Below are 23670 nucleotides of genomic sequence, written 5' to 3'. Positions count from 1 at the left end.
AGACAGAAGATGAACATGCATGTAGATAACACTTCTTAAAGAACCTGCTCATAAGAAACTCTTTTCTTTGAGTGATTTTATGTGTGTGTATTTTTTCTGGGTAACTTCAAGAAGAAATACCGTATAGCCACAGCTAGAGGAACAATGCAGAGTCCTTCACACAAACAGCAATTGCAGGACTGCTCTATCATGTGAGAGTTTGGCTCTAAAGGTTACTCCAGTAGCGTAGCATTTGGTGAAGGTGTAAATAAAGCTGGAGATTGCAAGAATGCAGACACAGAAGCTCAGACAGGATGCTCCATAACTTGCTAAAGATGGTTCCACTTCAGCAGTCTTGCAACAGGAAGCAATGTGAGATGGAAGATGCAAAGATTAGGATAGCACAGAGCTCCCAGACACCAAGCTATCACACAGAAGAAGGAATAAGAATTGAAAGGAAGCCACTGTACCAAAGCCACCATACTAGAATAAGCAGGATGAAAGTTGCACATCATTTCCTGCTATTGGCTATACTGAGTAACAAATTGGAGGAAAAAGCTACATCACCTCCCTTGACCCAACTGTGAGCATACAGGTCAAGAGCTGTCTTTTGGTACCTGATGCAAAGAGGCCTGTTTCAGAATCTGTAGACTTAGAAGATGATAATTCAGGACAGCACGCAGCCAGCCTGGTAGCCTACCAAAATGCAATAGCTCAGGCCACCAGGCTGCTCCAAGTTCATCTTTCAAGCATTTGGAATTTGTTGCATCAGTTCTCAAGTCTGACTGCTTCCTGGCAGAATGGAAGGAGTTTGCACTCCTTTGCTTCCCAAGGCGAAACCTCTGTAGTGCCTTGCTTAGTACCACCTGAACCAGGTACCTCCCCACACCTCCTAAGGGGAACTCAAGTTCTCTCATATTGACCCAAGCTCCATCAGCCTGATGTGGAGATGCTTCTCTGGAAATCAGCAGTCATACCAGTTGCCAAAAATATTCTCTTCCACTTCAAGGCTGTATCTTTGACCTGGATAGGATAGGAAAGTAAATGAGCATTTGCCCTGCAAGTATGGAACGTCATTCCTCTATAGGAATCATGCTATTGCCAAGGGAATAAATAGCTACATACTAAGAGGATGTCCAAAGAAGATGTATACAGAATGAAGCCTAAATAGCAAGCATACTCTCAGGTATCTTTGTAGGAATTTAAGAAACGCATGCCACTATAGACCCTGTAAGATCTCGCATCTCCATCAGATGATCAGATTTGCACAAGAGAACGCAAGGGAAGCAGGCTTTGGTAGGCACTGAATTTAGTAACAGTACACTCTATTGACCAACTGGTCAAAGGTATGAATTTTTCTTTAGTCTGTCTGAAGGTCTTTCCTAGATGGCAACACACAGAGATAGACCCTAGAAGTTGCTTTCAAATCTCTGAGGAAGCACAAACCTCCTGAGACAGAAGAAAGTTTTCAATACACACCTATGCTTCACACAGCCAGACTGCCTCACAAATCACTGCCAGTGCCGGTCTAGCAAATGCATTGCCAGCTACCTCTAGGGAAGGCTGAAGAGCAAGATCCAGGGAATGAAACAAACCTCATTCATTTTGCAATAAAGCTCACTAATGACTATGAATAACAGCACGAGGAAAGCTGACCAGCTAGTCGGCACATTTATCATTCTAATGAGCCAATAATTCTTGGTGCACAACAGCAATAATCCTTAATCAGACCAAAAGTTCCATGCAGCAGAGTAAACTGTCTCAACCACTGCCTAGCAGCAAATAGAAAACAGGGAAAAACAAAGACATACTTGACGAAGCTCTCCTTCCAGTTTCTAGCAGCCAGCAGTTTAAATGTATTTACTGAAGAACAGGCATTCTTTAAAGAAGAAACACTAAAGTTGAGGTCCCCATCATAAATAAAACAGATTTTATTTTCCCCCCCTCCAGAGGCAATCGCATAGGAGAACAAAAAGCAATTTCCTTCATACTTGATAACATTTCTCAAAGACTGGGATTACAAGCAGCAAAAATCTTCTTCAGAATCTTGATTGGGTCCAATATGCATCAATGGACAACTTTACTGTAATTAACACTCTTTTCAGGAAAGATATCTAGCTTCTCTTACCAGTTGAGAGAGAAAAAGGCCCTGTACAAGTCAGTGAGGAAGGCCTCTAGTCATTCTAGATGAGGCAAAGGAGCCCCAGATCCTTACCATAAACAAAGGTACCTTCCATACCATCAGCATACACAGAGGGCATATCCCTCATCACCAGTAGATCAGAAAATCAGTGAGTGATTAATCAGTCATCTTCCCTTTTAAAAAAGGATGGGAAGGGGAAACTAAGATGCAGTTCTCTGCCAATAGAGACAGGATTAAGAAGAGAAGTGGCAGCGATTACTGCAAATCATACAGCAGTGCCATGTCTGCATGCAGCAATCAGTGACTACTGTCACTAAAGTCAAGCTCTCTGGGGCCCAGCACTGAAACTATCTCCAGCAGACATTCTTTAATATCCAAAGCTTGCTAGAACCTACTAAAGGAATAGGCAAGCTTAGTCCAACAACTTCTTAAGCCTTTAAGGTAGACTTCCTTGCTGGTGTTTAATATGCTCAAGCAGAAAAACAAGAGAGGATGTATCCTGGGAATAGATCATGGTTCAGGTACGACAGAAGAGAAAGGCTGATAAACCACTAAAATTGCCCTGGGAAAGGAACAAAGTCAAAGATGCAAAAAGTTGCATTGTTACATAATAGAAAATCAGATTTCATTCTGCTTTACGTCCTCAAGCACTGAACAAAAGGGAGGGGGACAGCGCAAAAGAATGCTTTCATACATTTTATGGAAGTAAAATATGAAAAACAAACTTTGTTTCAAGTGACACTTCCTAGGAAAATAAAAAACTCAACCACAAAGAATTCCTCAGTGAGTGACTAAAGAAAGTGTTTCTTATTAAGGTGGCAGAAAAGAGGACCAATGCATTACTCAGCTTTGCCATTAAGTAAATATAAACATAAGGCAATCAATTCCTCAGTGAAAACATCACAGCTTCCCCACTTCCATCTCTTACTGCGGTGAGGGGCAAACTGAAGTAACAGAGCAGGCAGATAACCATTTAAGCTAAGGGCTATGCAGACCTTTGACGCCAGTTTCTGAACTAGCATGAAGGGTCAGAATAGACCACTGTATAGGACTAGAACTGAATCCACAAGTATCAGTTGGTTAAGGTTATGCATCTGCACATCATCAAATCACCGTATCAAACACAACAGACTTCAGAAACACAAACATGGTGTAGTACAAGTACAGAGTAATTATGCTGGGTGTATAGAGACAGAATGGACAACACAGCAGATACAAGGGAAATAGCCACAAGAAGTCACACTCATAGAAAACAAGTTACAAAGGCTGTAAAGGTGTTTCGTTCTACGAAGCAAAACCACTACTCAAGTCCTGTTACTTCCTTCGCTCACAACTCATTGTGACCTGTGCTTCTGTTACCAGTTTCAGGATGTAAACTAGAGAAACAGAAGTACCAAGTATAACTATTATTTCTACTTTCTCTAAAGAAAATTTTCTCAATTACAACCTGTAAATTTCCCAAGTCTATACGCTTAGTATAACACAATTCTTCTATATAGTATCTTCCCAAAGGGTTAGTTACAGAGGTGACACTTGTCACTAAAGACAGAGAAAAAAAAAATTGTCTATGTCCCGCTTTGAGAAATACCAAGGCAAAAATAGTTTTCACTTAGTAGTAAAAATAGTGTATTCACATACCACTAAGTAACTATGATAGGCAGAAGATCCTGTTGATAGGATATGACAACCAAAAAGAGAATAAACTACACCAAGGTGTCAAAGTTCGTAAAAAAAACTGCAGGAGAGGGGAAAGAGAAAGGTAAGGTATACAAGTAGGAAATACTTCATACAGCAGTTTTCTCTTTAAAAAAGAAAGATTTTTATCCTCTTAAATTTAGACAAAAAAATGGCATATTTCAATACATTGTGCCAAAATTAACTACACCAACATTTGCATGCCTGTTCCAAGAAAAAAAACTGACCCCTTGAATAGAAACCTGTTTAAACTAAAAAAAAAACCCACAAAAAACCAAACCAACCAAACAAAAAATAATAATAATAAAAAAACCCCCCACAAAACAAAACACACAAACACCAACCCACCCCACCCCAAAAAAACAAAACAAAACAAAACCAAACCAAACCCACAAAAAACCCCACACACCACCTTTGGCCCAAAATTGTTAGATGCTACCTTATAAAAAAAATTGTCTTCCTAAAGAAGTTAAACATGGACAAAAATCTCAGCTTTATAAATATTTTTGCTTTAGAGTTTTAAATTGCAAATTACTTACTATAAGAAGTAGTGCAATTCAAAAATATTTTGAAGGAGGAATGTCTATATATAAGCTATGTTATAAATGTATGTGACATCACCAAGAACAGTTGTGCTTATGAATTAATGCTACATAATTTGTACAACCCTATGGAAAATATTTAAAGAACTAAAATGAACCAAATAAAACTATAAATAATATAATATTAGTTTTTAAATGTGTTTGACACAAAGTAAGCAAAACAGGTGCTTATTGCATAGATATACTTCTGCTGCTATAAAAGCAAGATCTGGTGATAAAAATATTTTAACTCGTTCTGAAATGCAGTCACTACTGCCAGAGTACATTTAATATAAATGCAAACAAAACTTACTAGATTTTAAAACAATACCCTTGACGCTATGCACTGAGACAATACTCTGTAAATCAGTTTATTTTCCATGTAATGGACAAATCCAGTCAGTGTAATTATTTTTTCTGCACGTGAATAGTAAAATCAAAGTGCTTATTTTCCCACAAGAAATGTGTTCACTGTGAGAATACTGGGTCTTGCAATACCCCACATAAAGCTTTCAATTTAAAGGTTAGTTCTAGAAATTTGGAACCGAAACATCAAGTTTTTTTGCCGTTAATAACGATGACTACACTACAAATGGCTAAAGAACAGTTATGTGTGGAAGAAGCAGAACAGTACAACAGCTCAATTAAGGAAAAGAGTTTTAGTGCACTTTGCTCATTTTAGCCAACATGCTACATTGCCCTTTTTGCGTACAAAGTGGACTCAAGGATTTCCATTGTAAGAAAGAAATGACTTGGCAAGCAAAACACTGTGTCAAGCTGCCCTTTTTTCCCTAATAGACTTGGATATATTAAGACAGAAGCTTTGCAAGACATTACACAATTCTTTTTGTTTTTATTATTAAATGAGAAAGTCTGATTTGTTACATTGTCACATTGCTAGTCAGAAATGCTGCAGTGATGAAGAAAGTCAATGCTGGGTCAACCCAAGTCCTCATTCTACAACATTTGTTTGCAAAGAAATTATAGTAATGTTCAACACAACATTCCTTGCTTTCTTCAGAGAGAAGTCCCATCATTCTTCCTCTAATGGGGTATGTTACTACATAAATTAGAAATTTTTTTTGGACAATACATCCCCAAATTTTCATGAGATCAAAACAAGCTTCTACAGATGTTACAGAAATCTTCACACATCATCATCATCTGATGTATCACTACTGCTCGTCTCAGAATCCTCATTCTCCAGAGCAGGTTTGAAAGTGCTGTTTTTCCAGGGGCTAAATTTAAAATCACAGATGAGGCCATTTTTCAAAATGCCATTTTTCCGAAGGCCATTTTTTTGTAACTGAAATGAGAAAACAAGATGTATTCAGACAAAGAAAAAGCTAAACACAACTATCTGTTGCATTTCAGCATTCTCTACATCATCTATGGACTACATTAGATCCACTGCATGACCTATTTTATATATACACACAAAGGAAAATTCACCTGAGAGCCTTCACTTCTGGGCCAGCCACCTGCATCCAAGAATCACCAACTGTGCTAAACTAAGCTCCTGCAGTGAACAAGAGCTTACCCTCTTCTCACCCACTTCCTCAGACATCTTGCCCCAGTGATCCCTCCCACATGGTCTCTCCTGTGATGCAGTCCCTTTTTCCACAGTCTGCTGCAAACACCTGTGCTAAGAAGGGCAGGGTCTGCAGTGAGGAAGGGGCCCAGGAAGAGAAGCAGCAGGGAGGAATAGGTATCCCAGTCTGTCTACCTGATGCAGTTGGAAAGTCAAAGACAATGGAGAGAAGGAAACAACTTATTCTACAAGAAAGGAATTACTGCATTTCCACACATAGTGCAGAAGCTGGGCAATAAGCCAAGCATTTATGAGGTTAATATTCCAAATGCTCTAATTAGCACCTGCATGACTAGACTTATGGAAATATCAAATGTTCAGATTTAACATTATGCAAGATTCTCCCTTCCAGCCCCTCCCCCACTGACCCCATCAGGTATATAAAACACTCCTAATTAAAAAAAAAAAAAAAAAATATTCAAGTCTAGATTGCCTTTTCAGACTGCATTACTAGTGAATTAAATGTCCCTCAGTTTCCAACAGAGAAAATTCAGATTTTGGAAAGCCAAAGAAGCTACATAAAAACCTTGAAAGAAAATTCCCTTTCCTCAGGCTAAGCTGAGGAGTTGGAAAGCCTGTGCAATTCTACTACCAGCAATGCTGCAACTACTCAGAACCACTCCCCTACCCTTCCCTTGATATTTTGAAAATAGGCCTTACCTACAATAAGCACTGGTCCCCTATCTTTTTAAAGCAACTATTCTTCCAAAAGCACAAGGAGACAAGAGAGGGGAAAGAAAAAGGATACTGAAATGGCAGCATCCCTAACCATCAAAATTACTGGAGATCCCCCTCAAAGGTAGGCATTTAGGGTAGCCACCTACAAGTTCATAATGGAACATTAACTTAGCGTTACCTGTTCACTAATGACTTGGAATTCCCTCATCTCATCCTCTGTTAGTGGAGCACATGTTTCATCATTTTCACTGTCTTCCTGCCAACCCATCTCCTTTAACAACCTTTAAAATAAAAAGGACAACATTAAAGAATTTGCTACACACACAGAGACATTTCAAGCTCTGCCTACGCAGATGTGTAAACACCTGTAATAAATGGATTAATCAGTCCATAATTTTTTTAAACAAACTCTTACATAAAAGTAGGTTAAAAGCCTCACAAAAGATATATAAAGCATAGAAGTTGATAAGTTCTCAGGTCCTTCACAGATGACCCTGTTTTACCACTACATGTTTAATTTCAAAGGTTGCAAACATTAAGAATGTGTTCTACAGATAAAGTATTACTGTTAAATTTCAAGCATATATTCACACCATCACTTGCACATACCAAGTATTACATTTCCTGCCATCAGATTTCACATACAAAATAGACCCTGCTCTCTCTGCCGATCCAGTGAAGATAAGGACAAAAAAGTCAAATTTCATACTATCTCACTTCAGGATCTTTATTACCAGCCTAAAAACAGCTGACAGTTGTTCATATTCTGTTTCAATTGGATGGCTGCTCTCCAGGACTGCAGCAATAAAGAAAGCAAAAGAGAAAAGAATTTGGATCATATGCAAGTTCAGCTGTTGATGCATAGGATTACTCCTAAAAGCATATCTGGTGTTGGGACTATAGACTTTACAGCCCATTAAGCTGTGACCTCTATCGTCAAAAAATTTGTGTAAGAAGTTATCAAAGGCAAATGACTTGAGTACAATGAAGTGACCCTGGCTACGCTATGATATGCATCATATTCCTAAACATCAAGCAGGAAGAGAGCAGAATCTAAGTAACTGTATCTGAATTTTAAGACAAGAAACCTCTGTCAGGTGGAAAAGTAAAAATGTATCTCCTTTGCATAACTGCTCTGGTGGAGCAGCAGTGTAGGAATGGTGGTGATATCCCTCTGTTGTGGTTTAACTCGGCAGGGAGCTAAACACCACACAGCCGCTCGCTCACTCCCCCCGCTCCGCACAGTAGGATGGGGGAAGAATTGGGAGAAAAAAAAAGTAAAATTTGTGGACTGAGATAAAGACAGTTTAATAGAACAGAAAAAGAAATAATAATAACAATAATAATAATAAACAGAATATACAAAGTGAGAGATGCACAACGCAATTGCTCACCACCTGCTGACCGATAACCAAGGAGCAATTGCTACTTCCTGGACCACGCCTCCTATTCATATACTGAGCATGACATCATATGGCATGGAATACCCCGTTGGCCAGCTGGGCCAGCTGTCCCACCTATGCTCCCTCCCAGCCTCTAAAAAGTCCTTGACTAGCAGGGTACTTAGCAACAACTGAAAACATCAGTGTGTTATCAACATTCTCCTCATACTAAATCCAAAACACAGCACTAGGAAGAAATTTAACTCTATCCCAGCCAAAATCAGGACAGTATCCACCCCTTACTCTATACCATCTACGTCATGCCTAGGTCTCACATTTTCCAATACATTCCAAATAATCACCACCACCTCTCTTGTCTTTTGATATACACACAGAGATATGATTCCCTTAGTCTATGGGCCATCCCTCTAAAATGTCCATTGAGTTCATTTAGTCCACGACTTTGGGCTCCACCTGTCATAACAGTCTTTCAGGGCAGGAGAGATGGTGTGTGGTGTTGGACTGTTGCATCCTGAAGACAGTTCTGATTCCATTCTAGCTGCGCTCGTCCGGTTCTATCATTGCTGCACTTTGATCGGTTTCATTGGAGTTCATTCCTCAAAAAAATCTTCATTTTACTGCAATACTGTTGATGGCAACCGTAGAAGTGATAACATACAATATCATATAGCAATTAACATCATACAATTCAGTACATTGGCTATTTTCACCCAAAATCAGATCCCCTTGAGGTACACACAGGACTTCCCCATCCTTTCGCATTACCCACCAAGTGCACCCAGGTCCTTGAGCAAAAGCAACCCCACGGATGGGTTTTCCCTTGCCAGAGGCAGGAGTAACCCAGACTGTCTTCCCCAGCATATTCTTCATGTGCATGACAGGGACTTTATACCCCTCTACAGTACTTAAGGGTTTTAACTGGGCAAGGCCAGCTCGAGTGACAGATCCCCTAGTGTTGACTAACCAGGTGGCTTTTGCTAAATGTGTATCCCAATGCTTGAATGTCCCACCACCCATTGCTCTCAGCGTAGTCTTTAGCAGACCATTGTATCATTCGATTTTCCTGGAGGATGGTGCATGGTAGGGGATGTGATAGACCCACTCAATGCCATGCTCTTTGGCCCAGGTGTCTATGAGGGTGTTTTGGAAATGAGTCCCGTTGTCTGACTCAATTCTTTCTGGGGTGCCATGTCACCATAGGACTTGCTTTTCAAGGCCGAGGATGGTGTTCCAGGCAGTGGCATGGGGCATGGGATATGTTTCTAGCCATCCTGTGGTTGCTTCCACCATGGTGAGCACATGGCGCTTGCCTTGGCGGGTTTGTGGGAGTGTGATATAATCAATCTGCCAGGCCTCCCCATATTTATATTTCAACCATCGTCCTCCATACCAGAGGCTTTACTCGCTTGGCTTGCTGGATTGCAGCGCATGTTTCACATTCATGGATAACCTGTGCAATAGCGTCCACGGTTAAGTCCACCCCTCGATCATGAGCCCATCTATATGTTGCATCTCTTCCTTGATGGCCTGAGGTGTCATGGGCCCACCAAGCCATAAATAATTCACCCTTATGTTGCCAGTCCAGATCTACCTGAGCCACTTCAAGCTTAGCAGCCTGGTCCACCTCCTAGTTGTTTTGGTGTTCTTCAGTGGCCCGACTCTTGGGTACGTGAGCATCTGCGTGACGTACTTTTACAACGAGGTTCTCTACCCGGGCAGCAATATCTTGCCACAATGCGGCAGCCCAGATGGGTTTACCTCTGCGCTGCCAGTTGTTCTACTTCCACTGCTGCAACCACCCCCACAGGGCATTTGCCACCATCCATGAGTCAGTGTAGAGATAAAGGACTCGCCATTTTTCTCATTCAGCAATGTCCAAGGCCAGCTGGATGGCTTTCACCTCTGCAAACTGGCTCGATTCGCCTTCTCCTTCAGCAGTTTCTGCGACTTGGCATATAGGACTCCATACAGCAGCTTTCCACCTCCGATGCTTTCCCACAAGGCGACAGGACCCATCAGTGAACAGGGCATAGTGCTTCTCATTTTCTGGCAGTTTGTTATACAGTGGGGCCTCTTCAGCACGCGTCACCTCCTCCTCTGGGGATATTCCAAAATCTTTGCCTTCTGGCCAGTTCGTGATCACTTCCAAGATTCCTGGGCGACTGGGGTTTCCTATTCGGGCCCGCTGTGTGATCAGTGCGACCCACTTACTCCACGTAGCATGGGTTACATGATGTGTAGAGGGGACCCTCCCTTTGAACATCCAGCCCAGCACCGGCAGTCGGGGTGCCAGGAGGAGCTGTGCTTCAGTACCAACCACTTCCGAAGCAGCTCGAACCCCTTCATATGCTGCCAATATCTCCTTCTCAGTTCGAGTACAACGGGAGTCGGACCCTCTGTATCCCCGACTCCAGAACCCTAAGGGTCGACCTCGAGTCTCCCCTGGTGCTTTCTGCCAGAGGCTCCAGGTAGGGCCATTCTCCCTGGCTGCGGTGTAGAGCACATTCTTTACATCTTGTCCTACCCGGACTGGTCCAAGGGCTACTGCCTGAACTATCTCCCGTTTCATTTGTTCAAAGGCTTGCTGCTGCTCAGGGCCCCATTTGAAATTGTTCTTTTTCCAAGTCACGTGATAGAGGGGGCTTACGATTTGACTGTAATTTGGAATATGCATTGTCCAAAAGCCCACCACGCCAAAGAAAGCTTGTGTTTCCTTTTTGCTAGTTGGTGGGGACATGGCTGTTATTTTGTTGATCACATCCATTGGGATCTGACGTCGACGTCCATCCTGCCATTTTATTCCTAAAAACTGGATCTCCTGTGCAGGTCCCTTGACCTTACTTTGTTTTATGGCAAAACCGGCCTTCAGAAGGATTTGAATTATTTTCTTCCCTTTCTCAAAAACAACTTCTGCTGAGTTGCCCCATATAATGATGTCATCAATGTATTGAAGGTGTTCAGGAGCCTCACCCTGTTCCAGTGCAGTCTGGATCAGTCCATGGCAAATGGTAGGGCTGTGTTTCCACCCCTGGGGCAGTCGGTTCCAGGTGTACTGGACGCCCCTCCAAGTGAAAGCAAACTGTGGCCTGCACTCTGCCGCCAAAGGGATTGAGAAGAACGCATTGGCAATGTCAGTGGTGGCGTACCACTTGGCTGCCTTTGACTCCAGTTCATACTGAAGTTCTAGCATGTCCACAACGGCAGCACTCAGTGGCGGCGTGACTTCGTTCAGGCCACGGTAGTCTACTGTTAGTCTCCACTCTCCATTGGACTTTCGCACTGGCCATATGGGACTGTGAAAGGGTGAGCGAGTCTTGCTGATCACTCCTTGGCTCTCCAGTCGACGAATCAGCTCATGGATGGGGATCAGGGAATCTGGGTTGGTGTGATATTGCCGCCGGTGCACTGTTGTGGTAGCGATCGGCACCTGTTGTTCTTCAACCCTCAGCAACCCCACAACAGAAGGGTCCTCTGAGAGACCAGGCAAGGTAGACAGCTGTTTAATTTCCTCCGTCTCCAGGGCAGCTATACCAAAAGCCCACTGGTACCCTTTTGGGTCCTTGAAATACCCTCTCCTGAGGTAGTCTATGCCAAGGATGCATGGAGCCTCTGGGCCAGTCACAATGGGGTGCTTCTGCCACTCATTCCCGCTTAGGCTCACTTCGGCCTCCAATACAGTTAACTCTTGGGATCCCTCTGTCACTCCAGAAATACAAATGGGTTCTGCCCCTTTATAGCTTGATGGCATCAGGGTACACTGTGCACCGGTGTCTACGAGAGCCTTATACTCCTGTGGGTCTGATGTGCCAGGCCATCGAATCCACACAGTCCAGTAAACCCAGTTGTCCCTTTCCTCTAGCTGGCTGGAGGCAGGGCCCCTCTAGTTCTGGTCATAGTATCCATCTCTCACTTCTTGCAAACGCGAGTCAAGAATTCCTTCATTACAATCCAAAGTAAGATCAGCCTTTCTACTCTGTCTGGGGAACTGTTCACTGGAAACTGGACCGTCATGAGACAGGTTTTTCCTGAAAACTGGAGCAGCATTTTCCCTGGGAGAACCCCCTTGCGTGATTGTCTTTCCTTGCAACTGTCGTACCTGTGCCTCTAGGATGAACGTACGTTTTCCATCCCACTGCCTCATGTCCTCTCCATGGTCACGCAGGTAAAACCACAGGGTGCCCCGTGGTGTGTACCTTCTATATCCTCTCTCTTGAGCAGAAGAACGCTGACTCCTAATGGCTGAGATACTGGTCCATACAGATGGAGAATAGGACATATCCTCTTTGAATTGCTGGACCATCTGGGACAGTTTCTCCACAACCGAGACAAGGGAGGAGGAGACAGTTTCTTCGCATTCCCGGAGTCGGCTAACCGCGCCATCCACTGTTGGTGCTTCTTCCTCTTTCCAGCACAGTACTACCAATAAATTGGCATACGACGCTGGTGCGCTCCGTACCAACTTCCGCCACATGGGTCGGGTGCACTGGACGTCATCTGGATCTTTGGGCGTTTGGTCATTGTCCAGGTCACTGTGAACCACCTCCAGCACGCCTAGTTCTCTCAGGTACTGGATACCTCTCTCCATAGTACTCCATTTGCCTGGGCGATATATAACATCTTCCTTGAAGGGATACCTTTCCTTTACGCCTGACAGCAGTCGCCTCCAGAGGCTGAGGACCTGTGTCCCTTTTCCAATTGCTTTGTCAATACCCGCTTCCCTAGCAAGGGATCCCAGCTGTTTGGCCTCCTTCCCCTCTAATTCCAGGCTACTGGCCCCATTATCCCAGCATCGGAGCAGCCAGGTAACAATATGCTCGCCTGGACGACGGCTGAAATCTTTCCGCATATCTCGCAGCTCACTCAGGGATAGGGATCGGTTGGTTTCCGTCTCGTTTACGAGTTCTTCCTCTTCCTCCTCCTCTCCTCGTGATGGCCCTACTTTTCCATCATCCCTTTCTAAACGACCTGACTTTTGCCTCCAAGATTTCCTCTTATGTATAGGGTCGACTGATACCAGCAAGGGCTGGTCCTCTGGTTCGGCTGTAGTACCTGTTGCTGGGGTTGGAGTAGCAGCAGTGCCTGTTGTTTTGACATCTGATCTGGAGACCTTCTCTCCCCCTTGAGGGTTCTGAATAGTGTTAAACAGGGCTCGGTAGGCATGGGCCAGGCCCCAGGATGTTGCAGTGATTTATGTTTCTCTGGAATTGCCAGGGTGGCAGCATACGTTTTCCAAATATTTTACTAGTTTTTCAGGATTCTGCACTTGTTCAGGGGTGAAGCTCCAAAACATTGGAGGTGACTACTGTCCTAGGTACTTACCCATACTATCCCACACACCCTGCTGCTCATAACTATCCAGCCTCGGGGCAGATCTCTGGGTGGTATTCTTAAATAGTTGTTTAACCTTAAACAAGGCCTGAACCACATTCAGGAGACATAGCAATAGGAACACACTGGTTTGAACATCCCAAGGATATTCAAAATCCTCAAGAGCTGTTGTAATCAGCCTGGAGGAGAAGGGGAAGGTGAAGGAAGCTGTCTCCCCCATAAATTGGCTCTCCGAGGAGAAGAGGTAGAAAGTGTAATTATTGATAGTTTCCAAGAGATAGCTCCCGAAGAACAGGGATGGCAGCAGTGCTGAGTACAGTCTCCCAACCAGTAGTTTTATCATACCATAAGCCAGTGTTACACAGTGTAGCAAAGCGATGACCTTAATCCATTCCCCAGAGATGATAAACCCCACATAAATACTGATAATCAGCAGTATATACAGCCAGTAAGGTGCTACATACCAAAACTCCAAGAACAGATCCAACAGCTCTGAGAGCAAATAAACCAACATTGTGACCAGCGAGTACTAAACTGATATAATGAATGCGTATAACAGATTTGTTTTAACCCACTCGGGTCCGATGTGTCGTTATCTCAACCCTTCGTGCCCCACGTTGGGCGCCAAAAAGGACTGTTGTGGTTTAACCCAGCAGGCAGCTAAACGCCACACAGCCGCTCGCTCACTCCCCCCACACACAGCGGGATGGGGGAAGAATCAGGAGAAAAAAAAAGTAAAATTCGTGGATTGAGATAAAGACAGTTTAATAGAACAGAAAAAGAATAATAATAGAATATACAAAATGAGTGATGCACAATGCTCACCACCTGCTGACCGATAACCAAGTAGCAATCGCTACTTCCTGGACCACACCTCTTATTTATATACTGAGCATGACATCATATGGTATGGAATACCCCGTTGGCCAACTGGGCCAGCTGTCCCAGCTATGCTCCCTCCCAGCCTCTGAAGAGTCCTTGACTAGCAGGGTACTTAGCAACAACTGAAAACATCAGTGTGTTATCAACATTCTCCTCATACTAAATCCAAAACACAGCACTAGGAAGAAATTTAACTCTATCCCAGCCAAAACCAGGACACCCTCCATGGGAACCAACATCAAAGATGGTTCCTCACCTCAGACCCACAGTATCTTCTGCATCAAGTTTGGAGATGGAGACAACGCACATGGGAGAAGCTGCATTGATCCTCAGTGACAGAAGCACGATTCAGGATGCAATGGCCTCATACACTTTCTTTTTTCTAGCACATGCTAATGTCAGAGCCAGGACAGGTTGCTTTGCAATTAAGTCTCACCTAACAGCAGATGCTGATATTCCAGCACAGACAGACTACAACTAGGAGTGAGTTTTGGGATGAGGGGAGGAAAAAAAACGAGACAGATTCCTCTCGTGACTAAGCCTGAGATGTCCAAAGATGCAATAATAAAAGTGTTTTAGCTAGTGCCAAAAGTGGGACAGCAGTACCTGAGTAGGAAGAAAGTGGTTTTAGGTTTGAAGACGCTGTGAAAACACAGGTTATCTGAGGGTGAAGACACTGTGACATTTAAAAATGAAGATACTAAGTTCTCTTGCTGCCAAGTTTTTGCCAAAAGGATTAGCACCTTCTTCAGGCAAACCACACACCTGTTGACCTTAAATGTTAAAGGAGGTGTCGTGGTTTAACCTGGCAGGCAGCCAAATACCATGCAGCCACTCACTCACTCCCCCCACCCCCAGCGGGACAGGGAGAGAATCGGAAGGGTAAGAGTGAGAAAAACTCGTGGGTTGAGATAAAGACAGTTTAATAGAACAGGGAAAAAAAGGGAAAATAATAATGATAATGATAAAATATACAAAATGAGTGATACACAATGCAATTGCTCACCACCCGCGCTGACCGATAACCAAGTAGCAATCGTTACTTCCTGGATCATGCCTACCATTCATATACTGAGCATGACGTCACATGGTATGGAATACCCCATTAGCCAGCTGGGCTGGCTGTCCTGATTATGTTCCCTCCCATCTTGTGTACCTAGCTCAGTCAGTAGGCACGGGAGCTGTCCTTGGACTAGGAGGGCACTTAGCAACAACTGAAAACATCAGTGTGTTATCAACATTCTCCTCATACTAAATCCAAAACACAGCACTAGGAAGAAATTTAACCCTATCTCAGCCGAAACCAGGACAGTATCCACCCCTTATTCCATACAATTTACGTCGTGCTTAGGTCTCACATTTTTTTTAATACATTTCAATTAACCACCACTATCTTTCTTTTTATCTATACACATATATATATATGCACACACAGATATCATTCCCTTGGTCTATGGACTATCCCTTCAAAATGTCCACTGAGTTCATTTAGTCCATGACTTTGGGCTCCATCTGTCATAACAGTCTTTAAGGGCAGGAGAGATGGTGTGTGGTGTTGGGCTGTTGCATCCTGAAGCCACTTCTCATTTTGGTACTGCTGCACTTGTCCGGTTCTATCATCGTTGCACTTTGCTCGGTTTCATCGGAGTTAGTTCATTCTTCATTAATCTGGGTGATTTTCACTGCTATACCATTGATAGCAACCATAGAAATAATGATATACAATATCATGTAACAGTTGACATCAAAATTCAGTTCATTGGCTATTTTCACCCAAAATCAAATCCCCTTGAGGTACACACCGGACCTCCCCATCCTTTCGCATCACCCACCAAGTGTACCCAGGTCCTTGAGCAAAAGCAATCCCACGGATGGGTTTTCCCTTGCCAGAGGCAGGAGTAACCCAGACCATCTTCCCCAGCACATTTCTTATGTGCACGACAGGGACTTTATCTCCATCTACAGTACATAAGAGTCTTGATTGGGCAGGGCCAGCTCGAGTGACAGATCCCCTGGTATTGACTAACCAGGTGGCTTTTGCTAAATGCGTATCCCAATGCTTGAATGTCCCACCACCCATTGCCCTCAGTGTTGTCTTTAGCAGCCCGTTGTATCGTTCGATTTTCCCGGAGGCTGGTGCATGGTAGGGGATGTGATAGACCCACTCAATGCCGTGCTCTTTGGCCCAGGCATCTATGAGGGTGTTTCGGAAATGAGTCCCGTTGTCTGACTCAATTCTTTCTGGAGTGCCATGTCGCCATAGGACTTGCTTTTCAAGGCCCAGGATGGTGTTCCTGGCGGTGGCATGGGGCACAGGGTATGTTTCCAGCCATCCGGTGGTTGCTTCCACCATGGTGAGCACATAGCGCTTGCCTTGGTGGGTTTGTGGGAGTGTGATATAATCAATCTGCCAGGCCTCCCCATATTTATATTTCAACCATCGTCCCCCATACCAAAGAGGGTTTACTCGCTTGGCTTGTTTGATTGTAGCGTACGTTTCACATTCATGGATAACCTGTGCAATAGCGTCCATGGTTAAGTCCACCCCTTGATCACGAGCCCATCTATATGTTGCATCTCTTCCTTGATGGCCTGAGGTGTCATGGGCCCACCAAGCTATAAATAATTCACCCTTATGTTGCCAGTCCAGATCCACCTGAGCCACTTCAATCTTAGCAGCCTGGTCCACCTGCTGATTATTTTGATGTTCCTCAGTGGCCCGACTCTTGGGTACGTGAGCATCTACGTGACGTACTTTTACAACCAGGTTCTCTACTCGGGCAGCAATATCTTGCCACAATGCGGCAGCCCAGATGGATTTGCCTCTGCGCTGCCAGTTGTTCTGCTTCCACTGCTGCAACCACCCCCACAGGGCATTTGCCACCATCCATGAGTCAGTATAGAGATAAAGGACTCGCCATTTTTCTCATTCAGCAATGTCCAAGGCCAGCTGGATGGCTTTCACCTCTGCAAACAGACTCGATTCACCTTCTCCTTCAGCAGTTTCTGCAACTTGGCGTATAGGATTCCATACAGCAGCTTTCCACCTACGATGTTTTCCCACAAGGCGACAGGACCCATCAGTGAACAGGGCATATTGCTTCTCGTTTTCTGGTAGTCTGTTATATGGTGGGGCCTCTCCAGCACACGTCACCTCCTCCTCTGGGGATATTCCAAAATCTTTGCCTTCTGGCCAGTTCGTGATCACCTCCAAGATTCCTGGGCGACTGGGGTTTCCTATTCGGGCCCGTTGTGTGATCAGTGCGACCCACTTACTCCACGTAGCATCGGTTGCATGATGTGTAGAGGGGACCCTCCCTTTGAACATCCAGCCCAGCACCGGCAGTCGGGGTGCCAGGAGGAGCTGTGCTTCAGTACCAACCACTTCCGAAGCAGCTCGAACCCCTTCATATGCTGCCAATATCTCCTTCTCAGTTGGAGTGTAGCGGGCCTCGGATCCTCTGTATCCCCGACTCCAGAACCCTAAGGGTCGACCTCGAGTCTCCCCTGGTGCTTTCTGCCAGAGGCTCCAGGTAGGGCTGATAGAGGGAACTAACACTTAAGGGTTAATAGCAGAGCCATTGTCTGGCTTGCTAGTGCAATCTTTTGCAGCTAGCAACTCGGATAGACAAGATGCTGTTATATGCATAATAAATATTGTAAGCAGAAGTTACAAAGGCTGTGTAGATAACAGGATCCTTGAATTACTAAACTAACTAACAATTCCTGACTGAGACCTTACTGTAGTGCATCCTCCCACTTGATAAGAGAGGATAAACCTTGAGCTGGCTCGTTAGGCCTCCTATGTAACAGCTGTGATGAGATAGTGTCCTATGTAAATCACTAATAACAAACACCTGTGAAAGGATAAGTGTTAAAGGACAAGATAACCCGATGCCTTGTTACATTCCAAGAGTCGAGGAACGGATGAGTTAATTAAGTGACCATATATAGACAAAGGAAACCCAGAGTTCAACTAACGGACACAGTGAAGAAGACTATGGACGACCACCGGAGAAGGAAAAGACCCTAACCCTAATTTTACTGCGCATGCTTGGACTATGTAAATAACTTCTTGGAACTCATTTTAATACAAAGCAGGGACAGGTCATGCATATGTATAGGCGTAATACGAAACTCTATGAATATGTAATATTTTACTGTATATATTTATGGTAGGTGCCGCGTTGAGGCGCACACGACTTTGGTGGGACTACCCCCCGTGCTGCCCAGCGCTGAATAAACATACCTACTTTATAACCTTTTAGGTTGTGGAGTCTGTTTTCCGCACGTCAGTTTTAGCGAGCCAGCCAGGAGGCTCTCTGCTTCACCGCCGGATCGGCTGGGGAGCGGACGCCCCTGGGCGCGCCCCGAGCATTTCCTCGGAGGGGACTCCGCTGCCAGCCGCTCACTGTGGGAGTAGACAAGAACCTCCTGAGTCCGCGGAAAGGAAAGGTATGTTTTAGGAGAGGGGCCTGTAAGTCGTACGCATGGCTGGGGCTGCTGGTAAATTGCGCAGAGACGTCTGGTGTGCAGCATAGTCCCTGTATGGTAGGAGGGTACCCTGCACGGTAATAGGGGGGATTCGCTGACCGATAGAGCGGCCGCTAGCGATCTTGGGAGTAGATCGAGTGAATCCGAGGTTTCTGCTGTATCCCAGTGTTGGGAGCCAGGACGGACCTGCTAATGACTGGTATATAAGAAGCAGGAGAAGGGTAAGCGGACCTCCTTGCAATCGCGATTGGGTCATCTTTACGGTTGCAGCTGCTGGGTGGGAGTACAAATAATCTGAGGAGTTGTACGTGGCATGGCCATAAATATTATCATCTGTTGCAGCAATTTATTGTGTGACTGAGTGTCTGTGTTGTATGAGTGAGACGCAGCACAGCTGCGAAGCGAGTGCGGAGTTCTGATCCGCGGTTCCGTAATCTCCGCGAGGAGAGCGGCCGGAGACGAACGAAGTGAATGATAGGATCGAGCCTTTGTCTTTTGTGTACGAAAACATTGTAGAATTTTGTGAAAAAGTAGTATTGTACATCTAGAGGGTTCTATGATAAGAAAACCTCCGATAAAATCACTGAGACAGTGCGGGAAGGAAAACTAGTCCCGGCATCTTATTAAAGCTTAAAAGAAAAGATCAATAAAGGGAAGATACGAAATGGGTAACATTCAAAAGGGAGTCTTGAAGAAAAGCCCCTTGGGCTGTGTGCTTGCTCATTGGAGAGATATTGTTGGGACCGGAGGGACAGAAAATAGAAAGGTTCTTATTAAGTATTGTAATCAATGGTGGCCATTGTATAAATTGGAAAGTGAGGCTAAATGGCCACTTAATGGATCAATAGACTACAATACTCTCCTACAATTGATGCTATTTCTAAGGAGAGAAGGGAAGTGGGATGAAGTTTCATATGCAGACATGTTTTTCACCCTCCGAAACCATCCGGAGTGGCAAAGGGACTGTGGAATGGCGCCACCACAGGACCCTATGGTACTCGCACTTGAGCGAGAAAATAATAAAGAATTTAAAGGTAAACTGAAGCGGTGTTGCTCGGCATGCAGTATTGGACAGAGGTGTATGAAAGCAAATAAAATTCACCAGGCGCCGGAACCAGATCTAACTGACCTGTTTAAGCCTCCCCCTCGACCACAGGAACAGGATGTGGACTCGGACGAAACTTCTACCCCTCCGACCAGCCCAGTATCGTCCCGTACCAGAAAGAAAACTGCCCCAGTAGCCTTACAGGCACCTCTTCGAGAGGCGGTGGCGCCCGATGGCGGGACGATGCTAATCAAGGTACCTTTTTCCACTACTGATTTAGGGGAATGGAAAAGGGTTGCGAAGGATTATAGGAGCGATCCGATCAGTGTAACTAAACATTTTCAGTTTATTGTGAAACAACATAACCCTGATTGGAAGGACATACAGTTATTATTAGACTATATGACTGAAACAGAAAAGCAATTGATTTTAAAAACAGCAGGGAGTTTGGCTGATGATCATTATAAAATTATAGGAGGGGACGTTAAGGAATATTTCCCTCTCCAAGATCCAAAGTGGGATGTTAATAGATCTGCACATATGGAAAAATTACAGGGGTATTGGGAGTGGATTTCGAAAGGAATGGAGAGGGCTATCCCCAAAACTATAAACTGGTCAGCTTTATATGCAGTTAAGCAAGGTCCCTCCGAGTCCCCATCCGAATTCCTGGATCGATTGAGAGATGTAATGCGCCGTAACACACCGCTGGATCCTGGGTCAGAGGTAGGAATACAACAACTAGTCTCTCTGTTCTTGGGTCAGTCCACAGGAGACATTAGGCACAAGCTCCAGAAGCTACACACTACAGAAAGCAGGAATTTGGAAGTATTGTTGGATGAAGCGTGGAGAGTGTTTAGCAATAGAGAGGAGGGTTATAGGCAAGGGCAGAGGAGAATAATAGCGGCTGTTAGGGAAGAGGAAGAAAGGATACCTAGGCGGCTAGGCAAAGATCAGTGTGCGTTTTGCAAAAGATTTGGTCATTGGAAGAATGAATGTCCGGAGAAATGGAAAAGGAAGGAAAAGGAGTGGAATAATCAGAAAGGAAGAATAGTGGCCCATGTGAAGAAAGACTGATGGGAACCGGGGGAATCTACCCTAGCGGATCCACTGGTTATAATGCAGCTAGGGAAGGAGCAAAAGAAAGTAGAATTTCTGGTTGACACAGGGGCAACGTATTCGGTTTTAAACCAAGCTTTGATGCCCCTGGGAAATGACTATATCATGGTAAAAGGGGCAACTGGCCAAAGTGAAAAGGCATATTTTTGTGAACCTCTGAGATATAAACTGGGAAAACAATGGGGCATCCACAGATTTCTGTACATGCCCAACTCCCCGAAAGCACTTCTGGGAAGAGATTTATTGGAACAATTGGGTGCAATAATCAAATTTGAAAAGGGAGAGATTACTCTGGAGGTAAATGACCAGCAGTATATCCAAATAATGAGTTTATCCCTAGCTAGTGTTCCCACAGAAGGAAAAATCAGCGAAGAAATCATGAACCAGGTATATCCTGGGGTATGGGCCACCGATGTGCCTGGGAAAGCAAAGAATGCTTCACCTGTTGAGGTCAAGCTCAAAGACGGACGACAGCCGGTAAGAATCAAACAATATCCCCTGAGGAAGGAGGACAGGGAGGGAATTCGGCCAATAATAGAAAAATTTTTACAACTGGGATTATTAAAGGAATGTGAATCCGACTTTAACACTCCCATATTACCTGTCCGTAAACCCGACGGGTCATATCGGGTGGTCCAGGACCTACGGGCTATAAATAAAATAACTGAGGATCTCTACCCCGTAGTGGCGAATCCATATACTCTGTTGACTGTATTAACGCCTGAGCTAACTTGGTTTACTGTTTTAGACATGAAGGATGCCTTCTTTTGCCTCCCTCTCCATAAGGCCAGCCAGAAAATATTTGCATTTGAATGGGAAAATCCTAAAAGCGGGCGTAAAACTCAGCTCACTTGGACGGTGCTACCACAAGGGTTCAAAAACATCCCTACTATATTTGGTAACCAACTCGCAAAAGATCTTGAGTCCTGGGAAGCCCCGCCTGAGGAAGGGAAACTGCTACAATATGTGGATGATATCTTGATTGCCACTAGGACAAAGGACGCTTGTATGACCTGGACAGTGAGTCTGCTAAATTTTTTGGGGCTCCAGGGATACCGGGTATCCAAGAAGAAGGCCCAAGTAATGCAGTGCAAGGTGATTTATCTGGGCTATGAAATCAGTGCTGGACAAAGGACTTTGGGACAGGCCCGAAAAGAGACAATATGCCAAACTCCGAGACCGCAAACAGTGAAAGAGTTACGAACTTTCCTGGGGATGACTGGGTGGTGCCGACTGTGGATCTATAACTATGGACTGCTTGTTAAACCCCTGTACGCACTAACAACCACTGAGCAGAAACCCCTTAAATGGAACAAAGAGACCATACGGGCCTTTGAGCTGCTAAAAAAGGCCCTGATGTCGGCCCCAGCCTTAGGACTCCCGGATGTGAGTAAGCCGTTTTTCCTTTTTTCCCACGAGAAGCAGGGGATTGCCCTAGGGATATTAGCACAAGATCTGGGCCCGTATCGACGAGCAGTTGCCTACTTTTCCAAACAATTGGATGCAACTGCAAAGGGTTGGCCTGGATGCTTGCGAGCGGTTGCAGCCGTAGCACTAAACATCCAGGAAGCCCGAAAATTCACCCTGGGCCAGAAAATGACTGTGTTGGTGTCCCATACAGTATCTGCAGTACTAGAAGCGAAAGGTGGACACTGGCTTTCCCCACAAAGATTCTTGAAATACCAGGCTATAATGGTAGAACAAGATGATGTGGAGATTGTAGTCACTAACATTGTCAATCCAGCCTCTTTCCTCAGTGAAAACACAGGAGAACCAGTGCATCATGACTGTCTGGAGACCATAGAAGCAACATATTCGAGCCGTTCGGACCTGAGAGACAGTCCTATGGAAAACACGGAAAACTGGTTCACGGATGGAAGCAGCTATGTCCTAAGTGGTAAAAGGTATGCTGGATATGCCATTACCACCAGTCAGGAAGTAATAGAGTCAAGGCCTTTGCCCATGAATACCTCTGCACAGAAGGCAGAAATAATTGCTCTGACCCGCGCCTTGGAATTGGCCCGAGGCAAAGCTGTGAATATCTACACAGACTCGAAATATGCCTTTGGAGTCGTACATGCGCACGGAGCAATCTGGAAGGAGAGAGGATTATTGAACACACAGGGTAAAAACATCAAACATGCAGAGGAGATCCTGAAACTGTTGGAGGCAGTCCAACTCCCTGAGAAAGTGGCGATCATGCACATTAAGGCGCACAAGAAAGTGAACTCGGAATTGGAAAGAGGAAATGAGCTGGCGGACAGAGAGGCAAAACAGGTAGCCAAAGCAAAGGTAAAAACTGACGGGCGAATCTCCCTAGAAGGTAAGCCAAAATATACCAAAGAAGATCAGAAGCTTATCACAGATCTAGAAGGGTCATATAGTAAAGAGGGGTGGGCTTTCACCCCACAAGGGAAACTAATCATCCCCTCCTATCTAACATGGTCTCTGATAAGGGAGGAACATAAGAAGAGACATTGGGGGGCAGAAGCCTTATATAAACATCTAATTAGAGAGATCGTAGCTAGAAATTTATACACCACTGTGAGACAAGTGACTCAGCAGTGCGATCTTTGCCTCCAGACTAATCCCAAAAATACCCCCAAACCAGAAATGGGCCAAATTGGGAAAGGCAACGGGCCTGGGCAACAATGGCAGATTGATTTTTCAGAACTCCCAAGAAAAGGGGGGGTATCGATATTTATTGGAATTAACTGACACCTTTTCAGGTTGGC

The 23670-nt window shown here is 44.6% G+C and overlaps 1 protein-coding gene across 5 annotated transcripts in view; it reads right to left on the bottom strand.

Annotated features, from left to right (window-relative positions):
- Positions 1 to 5042: 5042 nt before the first annotated feature.
- Positions 5043 to 23670, bottom strand: part of LOC142074696 (vasculin-like) — a 66140-nt gene continuing 47512 nt past the window's right edge. For all 5 annotated transcript variants that reach the window (XM_075135491.1, XM_075135489.1, XM_075135486.1 and 2 more), the window contains 2 exons: positions 6846 to 6948; positions 5043 to 5704 (listed from right to left, as the gene is read on the bottom strand). In XM_075135491.1, coding sequence (XP_074991592.1) covers positions 5546 to 5704; positions 6846 to 6948 — 262 coding nt within the window. In that variant the 3' untranslated portion in view covers positions 5043 to 5545. The remainder of the gene's footprint in view (positions 5705 to 6845; positions 6949 to 23670) is intronic.

The sequence above is a fragment of the Calonectris borealis genome, chromosome W (genome assembly GCF_964195595.1).
Source record: "Calonectris borealis chromosome W, bCalBor7.hap1.2, whole genome shotgun sequence".
Lineage (NCBI taxonomy): Eukaryota > Metazoa > Chordata > Aves > Procellariiformes > Procellariidae > Calonectris > Calonectris borealis.
This window is presented reverse-complemented; position numbering and strand designations above follow the sequence as displayed.